Source organism: Xyrauchen texanus, chromosome 35 (assembly GCF_025860055.1).
Source record: "Xyrauchen texanus isolate HMW12.3.18 chromosome 35, RBS_HiC_50CHRs, whole genome shotgun sequence".
Lineage (NCBI taxonomy): Eukaryota > Metazoa > Chordata > Actinopteri > Cypriniformes > Catostomidae > Xyrauchen > Xyrauchen texanus.
Genome location: NC_068310.1, coordinates 1,739,011 through 1,752,873, shown reverse-complemented (window position 1 = coordinate 1,752,873; position 13,863 = coordinate 1,739,011). Strand labels below are relative to the sequence as shown.

Below are 13,863 nucleotides of genomic sequence, written 5' to 3'. Positions count from 1 at the left end.
CACTGCAGACAGCGCACACACATTTTCTTTCCAGAAAATCTTGTCAAATTTCACACTTTCATTCTCCACAGAATTAAACCACATCTTTTCAAAGTCTGAATCTCGCTCTGTCATGACATGTGATGTACAATGCATTTTATCCTTTGTCATAAACTCTGTGTTGACTGGGTTTGTTCGACTTTTTGCCAATTTCAAAATCTTCTCTGCCCAATCAACATCTGTTACCTGCCACTCATATGCCCATTTCGGCTCAAATTTAGAACAAGTGATTTGTGGTGTTTCCTGAATGTTGATCCCATAGGGATCAGCACAGAGGGACAAATTTAATTTGCACATTAAATCACAAGCCATCAGAGGTGCTGGACAGTTAGGGGACCACACGAACTCGTGGTTGAAAAGGCGACCGCTTTCTGTCTCCCACTCTAACGGTTCTGTTAACCGGTCAGAGATCAAATGTCCCGAGGCTGACGTGCTTTCATACACTTTTCCGGTTAACTTCGGAACACATGGTAAATCACATGGTCGTAACGTGGACTGACAGGCTCCTGAATCCACAAGAAAATCGATCACTACCCCATTGACTAATATCGGATAAATTGGCATTTCAGAAAACCCTGTGCTTTTGTACATTTTCAAACATTCATCGGAAACACTGCTAAAAATTTCATCATTCACAACATTTCTCAAAACACACAAAGATTTGCAAGCAGATTCTTCATTGCAGGTAGCAGTAAGTAAATCAGTGTATGTGTTTTTGTGTGCGTCGTGTTTGTGTGCGTTAGTAAAAATATTTTCACTTCCCTTTGCTGCAGCCAGAGATTGACTTCCCAGAGCTGAACCCTCTCCGTCCCACTCTCCTCCCCTCTCGGTTCAATCAGACTTTATGTTCGGACACGCGCTGCTCCAGTGTCCGTCCTTCCTGCACACTCTGCATCTTGTACAGTCTCGGTGCGCGTGTGCATTTGTCGAGCAAACATAACAGTTCCATTGTCCTCCAGCAGCTTTTCCTCTCTGTCCTTTTCGATTAGCATGGTTTGAATGGAAAAACGCAGGTTTGTTAGGTTGTTGTTGTTGTTGCACAACTACCATTGTGAAGGGCTTTTTCTTTTTCTTTCTTTTCCTTGAGCTCCTCTTCAGCGTGAATAGCGTGCTGCAGCGCTGAAGTCAAACGGCCGTTCTTACTGTGCAAATGTCTCAAAAAGTCTGCTTGTCAACATTTGCTGCCCGCTTGGTCCCGGTCTTCCCTCGTCTTCTTCGCTGCTTGTCGCGGCCCATGCTGAGGAGTCTGTCTCCCCCTGCCGTACTGGCGGTGTTGGTAGTTGTGCTCGAAGCTGTTCTGTTAGACTTTTGCCACTCGTTCTATGGCTTCTGCCTTCGCTCGCGCAGCTCTTTGGGCTGTCAATGTTAATTCAATTTGTGCTCTTGCTTCTGCGAGTTGTTGTTCTTGGGCTGCCATTCGTTGTGCCATTTGTTGTCTGTCCTGCTCCAGTTCTTGTATGGTTCTCAGGGGTGGTGGAGAGCGGTCCAGATCGAGGTCCAGCTTGAGGGCCGTTATCTCTGCTACGGGATAATGATTTGTGTTGTAGGCAGGCGGCGGAGCCGTTGCCATCTCGGTCACATGTGGGGAAACACATACATTCGGTTCATTAGTAGCATTCTGTTCCAGTGGAACTGTTTTCACACATACAACATTCTTCACATCTTTCTCGCTGTTACCCACTAGTTCTTTTTGTATCTGTTTTCGTTCTCGCCTGTCAGCCTCTTCTACCCAAAACATTATAGTTTGTTCACATCCCTTGCATACATGTTTAACATACACGCAGCAACCGTTCTGTATTTCCTCGTTCTTTTCTATTGATTCTTTTACGACATTAAGTCTTATCTTACTCAAGGTTCCGCCTCGGAAATCGTGATATTTGATCAGTTTTTGTATGTCAACCATACATTTACCCCCATAATTATTTCTCATTTGACAGAAAATAGGTGTGTAAAAATGGTCTAATTTACTGTTAGGTGACCCCATTTTGGCTGAATCTCCTTTCTTGGATTTTTCCTTTTGACGCGCGTCCTACTAATCTGTCAAACGTCTTCGACAGATCCGACTTTCTTACCCAAAATCGGCCAGGTTTTAGCAAATATGCTCTGTTAATTATGGTTTACTCAAAAGATTTTCTGTGAGCGCTTTCCAGTGCTCGATTGATATTTGTTCAACTTTTAATTTTTTTTCATTTGATTCTGGTTCACCTAATTAATCAGGTTAAAGGTTCTTCCGCCCATTTTAACGAGACTTTTTCAGGTTACAGTTAAAGATTTTGAGTAAACCAATTAATCAGTCGTGACTCTTCCGTTCACTGTGTGGCGCTTCCGTCCACTGCGGCTCTTCCGTCCACTTTAACGAGCAACTGTGGTACTTCCGTCCACCTAAGAGTTAGTTTTATTCAAAACTTTCTCTGCTTGTACCAAAAAGACAAATTCAGCCAATATGGTTCACGTTCACTCACAATTATCAAATTACACTTAACATCAATGAAACAATTTGCCGTTTCTTACCCAGAGATGCTTTTCTGTAATTGCCGCGGATTCTTTTTGATCCTGGTGGGAGTTCTTCCCTTGGTCCTGAATGCGGTATTGGCTCTCTCTCCTTAACCTGTTGAGTTCTATCTCAAACCGTCGAGGTATGAGACCGGCCGCCTGGTGCTGCGGGGTTGTGCACTTCCGTCAAATCCGTTCTCAGGACCAGGAGAAGAAGATTCACGACGGGATCCGACACTTCTGACACCAATTGTAATAGCAATTTTCAGAGGTTAATAAAACAGCATCAAAAGTGTAAGAAAACTTTCAGGAGGCAAATTGTAATAAAGAGAAAAGGTTTATTCTTCTGAGGATTCTTTTCACAAACCGCAGCTACCCAGTTTCGAAACAGAATGCCTGTTAGACTCAACAAAACATGGATATTTTATACAATTCTCTGACATTGTAACCCCCCCACCCAGTTTCTAGATATCCCATATCTTTAAACTGGTTTGGGATGGTTTCTAACAGTTTGGGAACATTAATAAACTGAAATTAACAGTTTGGGAACAAATAAATATAATAATACTGAATTTTTCCGTAACAGAAGCTTCCAGTGCACAAACAATACAACAACAAGACAGAGATAATAAAACAATTTAATATATATATATATATATATTTGTGTAATCATTTCTTTATGTGGTCTGGTTAAACTCTTAAACCTTTATTTCGGTCGAACATGTAAGGAAGACATTTCTGTTTTTGAAGAGAAATGCTCTTATCCACTCTTCTGTCCACAAAAATCCAGTGTTATTGGGTTACTTAAGATTTGGATAGTAACTTTTAGCGGCCAAGCATATTTGGAATCATGCAAATGTGAATTTAGAGACTGTAAGATCACTGTTTGAGTATGTGTAATACACTACAGAGAACAGAGCTGTGCACATATAGTAAGTGTAGTGAGCAGAACATGCAGACTTTATTTTAATAAATTACACACCTGTGGTTCGATAATTGCACTACATCATATCGCAATTTTGATTTTACTTCGTTCAGCCCTAGTATATTTATTAATGAACATTATCCAGGATAAATTAATGTTGTAAATATTTATTAACATTATCCAAAATTAATGAATATTGTAAAAATGTTTTCAGTGTTTGTTCAGGATGCCTAATGCATTAATTAATGTTATGGTAAACTTTATTGTAAAGTTTGTGATTTTCATTAAACGGTTTTTATTGATTATTTAAGTGCGTAATTTTGAGTTTGTGTGAAGTTTTCAAAAGTATAATTGCAGAAATACAATAATGACTAAGAAATGATTTACCGAGTCTGGAGTTGAAGAACTTCTTCCATAGCCAGAAATTCCTGAAATAGCCAAACCTGTTTATTTGAAGAGGATGTCCACTTAATAAAGGGGGATCATGTAGTGTATATGTCAGATATCTTCCACAGTATGATGGGGAGAGCTGGAGGAATTTCAGTCTTTCTGACTGTGTGCAGAGATGGAGTGGGATCTCTGTCGTATCGTGTGCTGGACTGTCCCGACACAGCTGCTGTCATTCAGGTGGATGAAAAAGGTCATGTGACCTCTGGACCACTGACAGGAACTGCATCACTGCAGATCTGCTCACAGGAAACCTTCGGCGTCAATCAAACCATCATCATCACTGTCAAGGTAACAGATCTTCACAGAAACGTACAGTGAAGGGTGCTGATTTAATATATTTTCAAAATATGCATTTATTTTGTAATAGTTATCTTGATTAATCAGATTTTGACAGTGCTGAAATTTTACACACCAATAATTTTCCATAGGAAAGAAAACAAAACAATATATACAATTACAACAGTGCTTTATCAACATTTTCCAAACAATGCATTCCAAAGTATAATGATAGAAAGACATTAATGCAACATTAAGAAGGAGTTATTGACAAATTTAAAGAACATAGGTTCTCTCATCTTCCACAATATTAAGCGGCCGGCAGACAGTGACTGTCTGCTTAGATACAGCAATCACGAAGCCACATTCAAGATTCCCTTCAGGGCGTCAATGCCAGTGTCAAACGAAGTCCACGAGACAATGTCTCATTCTCGTCTTGTGATAGTTAAGACTTGACGCGCTTCTGTGGTAAATAAATTGCTCCTTACAGAGGCTGCAAATTACTTGCTTTCTGTCACAAGTTTCATTTGGCCTTGTTTTGTACAACGAATTAAGAGGTCCTTTCTCATCACTTGATGATTGACATAGAATCGCTGTTGTGTGTTGTGGTTCAGTTAGATAATGTCTCCGGACCAATCACAAAGTTTCAGCCGACTCCAACCATTGTTTAGAACCCACACAGAGCTGAATACAATGCCAGAAGCTAATGTCAAATCAGTTAATGAGTGCGTTAAACATTTTAAATAAACACATGCATTAATGCGTTAACTTTGACAGCTCTAGTAATACGGTTTAAACCTACAAAATAGTTCAAATTGTAATTATTATCTTCAATAGTTTTGATCTTTAAGTGATTGTGTTTGTACCGCCAGCTAACCGTGATCGCTGCTGCTGTGATGTCAAGCTGTGTGTTTGTTGTTGAAGGTGGTGACCGTGTCATATCTGCGTCTGAGCACGGGTCCAGTGCTGTACACCACTAACAGAGGCACTGTGTCTGCCATACCACTGGGAGCCATCCTGACCTTCACTGTTAAATTCCATGACATCACAGGAGAGATGTTACACAGCCACAACTCACTGCTCACCTTCTCCACTAACAGGTGCACAGCAAACACTTGCACTTACTGTCACATGTGAAACAGAGCCAATCCAAATGAGAGAAATCTTTGCAGGGTGCACTACACAAACATCTACACAACCTGTGAATTCTTTACTTACTGTATAGTTGACTCTGGATAACAAAGGAATTGTTCCTCTTAAAAATGTAAAACATAATTATCAACATTATAATATCACACCAAACTCGTATGACTTTCTTTCTTCAAAAAGAGAATTTAAAAAATTTTGTAAATCAAATATTAACATCAGACCTCACTGGTTCCCATGGTTCCACATGATGAAATGACGATTTGGTCACGAGACAACATGAGAGCCAATGAGGTTTCAAACGTCATTGATTTGAGATTTATTGGATATGACCACATCAGCTTCTGTGAGTAGGTTGACTAGTATACAGACAAATATATAAATGCAGATATTCACTATACAGATATACTGTATGTATTTCTAAATTAATTGAGATCAATGATACGTTTTTCTCTGCAGGGATGATCTGGTCCAGGTTGGTAAGGGTTTGAGTAACTGCACTCTGACCGTGCGGACAGTGAATGTTGGTTTGACTCTGTTGGCAGTTTGGGATTCAGAGCAGACCGGACTCGCCGATTTTCTGGCCTTGCCCGTTCAACATGCCATTCATCCAGCCGAAGCCCAGAAACTGGTCGTGGGAGACGTTGTATGTTTCTCAGCACAGTTTGTCAATCAGGATGGTTAGGAGTACCACAGACCCCCCCAAACACATCAGATGGGAAATACAGGATATACATGCACTGTATGTGCATCGTAAGATCTCATGATATTCCTGTCATGTGCAGGTGCGTCAGGTGTGTGGAGCACATCATCCAGTGCTGTGCTGCAGGTGGAGTCAAGGACCGGTGTGGCTGTAGCCAGAGACATGGGAACAGTCACTGTGTACTACGAGATACCAGGTCAACTCCGCACTTACCGGGAGGTGAACATCTATGCAGCTTTACACAAATAAATTGCCATTGTTGCAATCTTGAGGTCCAGATACACTTTATTTTATGTATTTGTATTGTAATGCTGTGTTTTGGTAGGTTTTGATTGAAGGTGCATCTCAGACAACTGTCATGATTCCCTCAGTGAAGACAGACAGAGACTCAAGAGTGCTGATGTCCACCAGAGATGGAGCAAGCAACCTCATCGGTACAGACACTTCAGTTGATTTACTCTTGATTATGTGCTGCTGTTATTTTTAAGTGTGACTTGAGTGTCTAAAATAGTTGAAATATGCTATTTTCTGGAATATAAGTCACATGTTTTGTTTCCATCATCCAAATCATGTCTGTGAATGGGGCAGCACAAGCGCAGGGAATCTGAGTGTGCATGTTTAAATGACGTGGTGCATTTCTTTGACGGACTATAAACGTGTGAATCGAAAATCTTTTCAATACCCAGCCCTACTCCTTTGTTAACCCTCTGGGGTCGACGGACGCGCCGGCGCGTCCTGCTGGATATATTCATAATTACAGCAGAAACAACTTAAAATACTCCATCATTTTTGGGTATACAGATAAGTGTAAGACATCATTAGAGACTATAAAGTGTCTACTTTTATTTGTGTACACTTACAATAACAACAAAATCTTGTGCTTTTGTAAAATAAAGAAAATAAAAAGGGTGAGCTTTCAGTAGTCTCTGTGTTCACGAGCATATTTCAGAAACACATCACAAAAATGAACTGAAACTCTTTGAATACTTAACACACAAACATGAAACATATGTCTAAAGAAAGCTTAAAATGTCTACTTTTAAATAAAACAATTCAAATGTAAAACAAATATTCTTCTGCAATGCAATCTGTTTGAAACAAAGCGATGTACAGTTTTTACTAGGCTATCTAATTATCTGTAATGTGATCACACCCACCAGCAGAGCGCGCCATTCATACACTAATGTGCTGAGACGATCAATGCAAATGTACACGCCCCCGACAGTGAGATTGTAAACACAATTCATTCATTATTCTGCTCGTTTGCAAGCGATACACAGGCGAGAAAGCTCCAGGATAGTGACGAAGAGTTAAAATTTTCCTCAGAAGAAGAGCGGGATTCCGATGAACGTTTGTATTTTGAAGAGAGACTTGATCCAGCCAAGGATACAATTTCAGACGAGTAAGTCATTTAGTTTTCATTAGCTGACATGCTATTTTATAAACATATTTTATTAGTGGGACTGTTTCCAGACTTGCCGGCCAGGATTCAGAGTACTGACATTTGAAATATGACTCCTAATAAGCAAGTTTTAGTTACATTTATATTTTTTGCTGTTACATTTGCTGTTTCGGCTAAAGCATGTTTTTAAATTGTATGCTGTATAATATAAATATGATATGTAATATGATATAAAAATAATATGAATGTTTAGATTATATTTTAACTAGTGTTTATAATGCCTCATTATCATCAACAAAGCTTGTGCTTGCAAATATGTGTTAGGGTTAAATAAGTAAAATGCACTTTAAATATGCCCATATTTGAAAATCAGCATATTATAATGATTTCTAAAGGATCATGTGACACTGAAGACAGAAGTAATGATGCTGAAAATTCAGCTTTGATCACAAATTACATTTGACAATATATTTAAATAGAAAACTGTTCTTTTAAATTGTAAAAAGAGTTCAGTATATCAATGTTTTTACTGTATTTTGGATCCAATAAATGCAGTCTTGGTGAGCAGAAGAGACTTCTTTTAACGGTAGTGTAGGTCTAAAATTAAGTAAAGTCTTTATGTAAAGAAAATATATAGTCAGATTACTTCTTTTAACTTAAAACTTGATTTGGATCATTAAGTCTCCTCACATTCATTCTCTATCCCTCATTGATGGGCTCAGGGGAGGGTCTTTGTCTCTCATTTGTGAATTACAATGAATATTCATGATCATTCACGCCTCCTCGCATATGACCTTTCTAACACTAAAAGTGTCTTACAAAGGTTAAATTACTATATTGTTTTGTATGAATGAGTGATCAGGATGGTTTTCACATCATTTTGTAGCAAAAACTCTAGGCTACAAGATCCAGTTCTCAAAAGCCTTGTGAACAAATGTTATATGGCCTTATTTCAGTGACTTAATATTTTCGTTTTTTCAAAAACCATGCATAAATGTTATTTTCTCAAAAATACAAACCTGTACATACATGTTGCTCACATATTATTTTGTAGCCCAGTTTGTGCTGAATACAATGTTATCAGACTTTAGCCATTAATATGTTTTTAAGCAACTGAAAAAAGCACAAATGTCAAGGCATGTCAAAACTTCTCCAGGGCCCAAACTACCCTCAGACCCCAGAGGGTTAACCATATTTTATTTATTTAGGGCTAATTATTATTTTTCAACTGCATGGTCACATTACTCACACATGTCTTGTTAATTAATCTGTTTGAAAAGGACATATAATTTCTCTTGCTATTATAGTTATGCTTCTCAAAGAAGGCCAATATAAAGTCATGCTGTATTGTGTGTCATGCAAATTAGATCTATCATTTATCATTTCACTGCACTCATCTCATCAACCGCACAGTCTTGCAGATTCACGTTTTACAACATCAGGAAAATCAGACTTTTCCTGTCTGAATATGCTACACAGCTCCTGGTCCAAGCACGGGTCATTTCAAGACTGGACTACTGTAATGCTCTGTTGGCTGGCCTTCCATCTAACTATTAAGCCACTGCTGATGGTCCAGAATGCAGCAGCGTGTCTGGTCTTCAATCAGCCAAAAAGGGCTCATGTCACCCCACTCTTGATTTCAATCCATTGGCTACCTGTAGATGCCCACATCAAATTCAACGCTATGACTCTGGCTTTCAGGACAGTCAATGGAATTATCTTTTCAGGTCTATGCTCCAACTTGCTTTCTGCGGTCTATGAACAAGCGATTCATGGTGGTCCCATCACAAAGAGGCTCAAACTCAAAATCATGATAATTCAATTTCTTTGCTCCTCTGTGGTGGAATGAACTTCCAACCTCCACACGATCTGCTGTTACCTTCCTAACGTTCAAGAACCAGCTGAAAACACATCTGTTCTGCAAGCACTTAACCAACCCACACTAATTGCATTTACTACTGCAGTTAATGTTCAAAAAACAAAATTCCTTGTTTGTCTCTTTTTTCTGTGCTAGCACCTTTACTACGCCAGCCACTGTGTGAACTTGGCTGTCCTATACTGCAGATGTTCTTAAACTTTGTATGACAAATTGCTTGCTATGTGTCTCATTTGTAAGTTGCTTTGGATAAAAGTGTCTGCTAAATGACTAAATGTAAATGTAATCTTTATTTAGAACTATCATTCATGCGGAGACTGCCTAATGATTTCAATCCAATGTTTTTCATATTTTTTAAAAATTCAACTTTTGTGAATTTTTAATCCTCGAGAAATAGTATGCAGTGGCTTTCCAATGATTAAAATATTAATATAATTTATTTACAGCATGTCCCTTTGTCTCTGAAAAACTAAAAGAGTGTGAGACTTGAGAGTGGTTCAAATGACTGGGTGATATAACAAATAAAATCTAATAAAAATTTTACTTTAAAATAAAATAAAATAAAAAAAACATGTTCTTTATTAGAATGTAAACCTGGTTAGATACATTATTTTCATTATAGGAAACATAGGTGTGCAAGAAAAGTGCACCACACAGGAAATCCTCAATATAGTGGTAAACGTCCCAGATGAGCCCCCTTCTGCTTTTACTTCTCTTTATTGTTCTTTGCAGCCCAGTTGGTGTCCTTCCTCTTTATCCAGATCCACCTGCTTTTTCACTCTGCTACCTCCGACAGTGATTTGATGGCTTTCCTGAAGGCCTGTCCCCGAACTCCCACCCCCTTCAGGAGCCTGGCTATAGATGTGGCCACAAATCCTCTACATCCAACTTCTACCGGAAGTACCTGTGTATGCCAGCCTTGTTGTTTTGCCTCAAGAGCTATATCGGTGTGCTTCAGCTTTTTCCGTTCATACGCTTCTCCCACTGCAGCCTCCTATGGTACAGTTAGTTCCACGATGAACAGGGACTTCTGTGAAGTTGACCACAATACAAGATCCGGCTTGAGCTTGGTGTTTAAAATCTCAGGTGGAAACTTGAGTTGCTGATCTAGATCCACTTGCATTTTCCAGTCCCGTGTGGCATCCAAGAGGGTGCTATTCACTCTTGCAGCTGGTTTCACTGGGCCCTGCCCTGCTCTCACAAAGGGGATAGTGGATAAGTGTCCAGATGTTGGGTGAGGGAGGGCATTCCTTCCAGAATGAATGCCAGTTGGTGTAGGACTTGGTTATGCCTCCAGGTATAACGGCCTTGGGACAGACTGATTTTGCAGCCAGTGAGGATTGTGCCTGAGAGTTGCTGGGGTTTGGCAGAGAAGGCATGCTGGATCATCTCCAAACCACTGGTTAAGATTCTTGGGTGTCGGAAGAACATCGTAGGTGGCCCTGATGATGAAGTTGATTTGGCTTCCTTCCATCTCCCACAGATCTTTCCAAGTGAGCTTATGGTGCTCCAGGTTTTCCCAGTTAGTCCATTGGCCCTGCTTGGCTTGTGACACTGCCTTTGCGCATCTCTCTGCTTCCTGTTGGTGCCGGACCTCCGCAACTACCATCTTTCTCCTCTCTGCAGGTGTTGCCTTGTGCCATGCAGGTTGACTTGTCCCTAGTCCAAGCCCACCTATTCCTTGTTGCACCTGTCCTACTATGTCTCCATGTCTGAGTGTGGCTTGTGCTTGCTTTACAGCATCAGCTGGGGTCCACTTCCTCCCAGTTGCCAGTCTGGGAGAAGCTGTTCGTATGGCAGCATCTTGAGACTCTGCCAGGGTCATGCTCAGCCTCACTTTGGTGCATTTATATTCTTCGGTGAGGCTAGAGATAGGCAATTCCAGTGCACCATGTCCGTACAACCCGATCTTACTGAGGCAGCGCGGGAGTCCCATCCACTTCTTGACGTATGCACTGACTGTCCTCTCCAGCTTCTCAACTTTGGAAATGGGAAACTCATACACCGTTAAAGGCCACATTAGGCGAGGGAGCAACCCAAACTGCAGACACTACAGCTTCAGCTTGCCCGGAAGTGAAGTCTTATCAATACTGATAAGGCCTTTGATGGTTTCTTCCCTCAGTTGATCACACTGCTCTGCATCTTTGAGACTTGCGTTATACCACCATCCTAGGCTCTTGACAGGAAGCTCTGATATCAATGGAATAGGTGTTTCATTGATGTTGAGCCTTTGGTCGGTAAGCTTTCCTTTGATGATGGATATGCTCCTAGATTTACTGGGTTTCACCTTCATCCTTGCCCATGTAATGTTGGAGTGAAGCTTCGCTAACAGACGTTTGGTACAGGCAATGGTTGAGGTCAAGGTGGTCATGTCATCCATATAGGCTCGAATCGGAGGTAGCCGCTGTCCAGCCTGCTGACGCTCCCCCCGACTACCCATTTAGATGCCCTGATGATCACCTCCATTGCCATGGTGAAGGCTAGGGGGGATATGGTGCACCCTGCCATGATACCCACTTCCAATTATTGCCATGATGTTGTATATTCTGCAGTATGCAGAATTGCAAATCTTTGAAATAGTTCCTGACCTATTTGTGATGGTTTCAGGCACATGAAAGAAGTTGATGGCTACCCAGATGTCAGAATGGGGGACGGATACAAAAGCATTGGCCAGGTCGAGGAATAAAACATGCAAGTCTCTTCCTTTACTTTTTGGAGATTGTATTTGTGACAAATCATGCTTGTGTGTTCAAGGCATCCTGAGAAACCTGGTACCCCGGCTTTCTGTAACGACGTGTCAATCAAGTTGTTCTGTTTAAAGTAAGTATTCATTCTTTGAGCAACAATTCTAAAGAAGATCTTGCCTTCAACGTTCAAGAGATTGATTTGTTGAAATGAGTCGATGTTTGAGGCATCCTTCTCCTTAATAATAGGGTAAACGTACCTATTAAGCTCACCAAAATCTACATTGAGACATTTTTAGGGCACAGGATATTGGTTATAGTAAAAAAAGTTATGTTAAAATAAAATATTAATCTCTTAAACAACAATATTTTATTTATTTTAAATGACAAAAGCAATAAAATTAAAATGTACATCATTAAATGCAAAAAGTCTGACTGGGCTTAATGGGTGTACCCTTTAAACACACTCCTGTTCCCAATAAGCTCACAACAAGTTTTATTATAAAATCTTGTTTATTTTAAACAACCTTTTTAAGGAATGATTGAAAAAAGTATTTTTTGAAGGTACAGAGTCAATCACAAAAAAACAGAACACTAAAATCAAGCAACAAGGCATTCAATTTGATCAGGTAGCTTATCCTATTCATAGTGACGTGTCATTCAAACTCATTGCAACATCTAGACTAGTCCACATTCAGCAAAGTAACACATATTGAACAATTAAATAACAAAACAAACCAATAAAACATTTAATTCATGGGGATGAACACAGAAACTAGCCACATTATGAAGCCTCTTCATAATGTCAACTTATTTACATTCTCTTTTTGTAGAGATCGTCTATCTCTTGGTGGTTCTTCAAGTAGAAGGGTCCTGCACCCTCTAGTTGTGCCTTACACAGAATGAATTTTTTCTCAACATCCTCAATTTTGTCTAGCACTGGCAGGGCATACATGTTAGCAGGACCTCTGCTCAGAAATTTCATCACGTAGTGTTCTCCGTCAGGGAGTCTGGACACATTAAGGGGTCTTCCTATATAATAGGCTGGAGGTGAGGTGAACATGACTGCATAGTATACATCTGTTTGTATTGTTAAGGGTGGATCAGTTGAGGTTTGAGCCTTTTCTGTGCCTGCCTCTGTTTTCTTATTCTGTGCTGTCTGTTTTTTCTTTGATTGTGGTTTCTTTGTCTTTTTTTCCCCTTCTTTCCATCTTTCGAGTTGTGTGTTGTTGTTTTTTTTTCCTTCTCAGCTAGCCTGGTCATGGCTTCTGGAGATGTTAAAGATTCGCCATACTTTAGTGTATTTATTCTCTGTTTTTTTGGTGCTTTCTTTTTTGTTTGGTGTAATGTGCTTCAAGAAAAAATCCTTAATACTAGAAGCAGAGGTGGTGCCCTCCGAAGTGCCTGCCTGAGCTACGGGAGTTATCTCTTGTGGTGGACTGGTAACATGGATGTTTTTTATGTTGAGAATGTTTGATCCAGGGATTGTTTCCACACTCAGAACAATCTGGGACATGGAATCCACACAGTTCACTGGCAATGTTGGGAGAGGAGATACACTTCCGTTAGTCTGCAGACTTTTTTTGGAACTCTGATCAGTAGTGGGCTCTGGTGGTTGGAGCTGTGTAGAAACACTCTCTGAAGAATCAGTGATTGCCTCTCCATATGGTCTATAGGCCTCTGTTATTTGGCTTTTAACCTGATTTGGGTTCAATGGAAAAACCCCAGTGGCTTCAAACCCACTTCTTAAGTTTTGTGATTTTAGAGATGTCTCCAATACCTCTCTGATCTTTGTAGGGAAATCTTCTCTCCTGATCTTGTCCCTGGACACCCGTGCGTGACACATCAATTTCTTTCTCCACTGCCTTT

General features: G+C 40.1%; 1 protein-coding gene across 1 annotated transcript in view; it reads left to right on the top strand.

Annotated features, from left to right (window-relative positions):
* The window catches only part of LOC127628708 (nuclear pore membrane glycoprotein 210-like), a 112,026-nt gene that overhangs the window by 72,623 nt on the left and 25,540 nt on the right, over window positions 1–13,863 (top strand). The window contains exons 30-34 of the mRNA XM_052105519.1: window positions 4,021–4,195; window positions 5,108–5,283; window positions 5,789–6,009; window positions 6,115–6,251; window positions 6,358–6,466. Of these exons, the coding sequence (XP_051961479.1) occupies window positions 4,021–4,195; window positions 5,108–5,283; window positions 5,789–6,009; window positions 6,115–6,251; window positions 6,358–6,466 (818 nt within the window). The remainder of the gene's footprint in view (window positions 1–4,020; window positions 4,196–5,107; window positions 5,284–5,788; window positions 6,010–6,114; window positions 6,252–6,357; window positions 6,467–13,863) is intronic.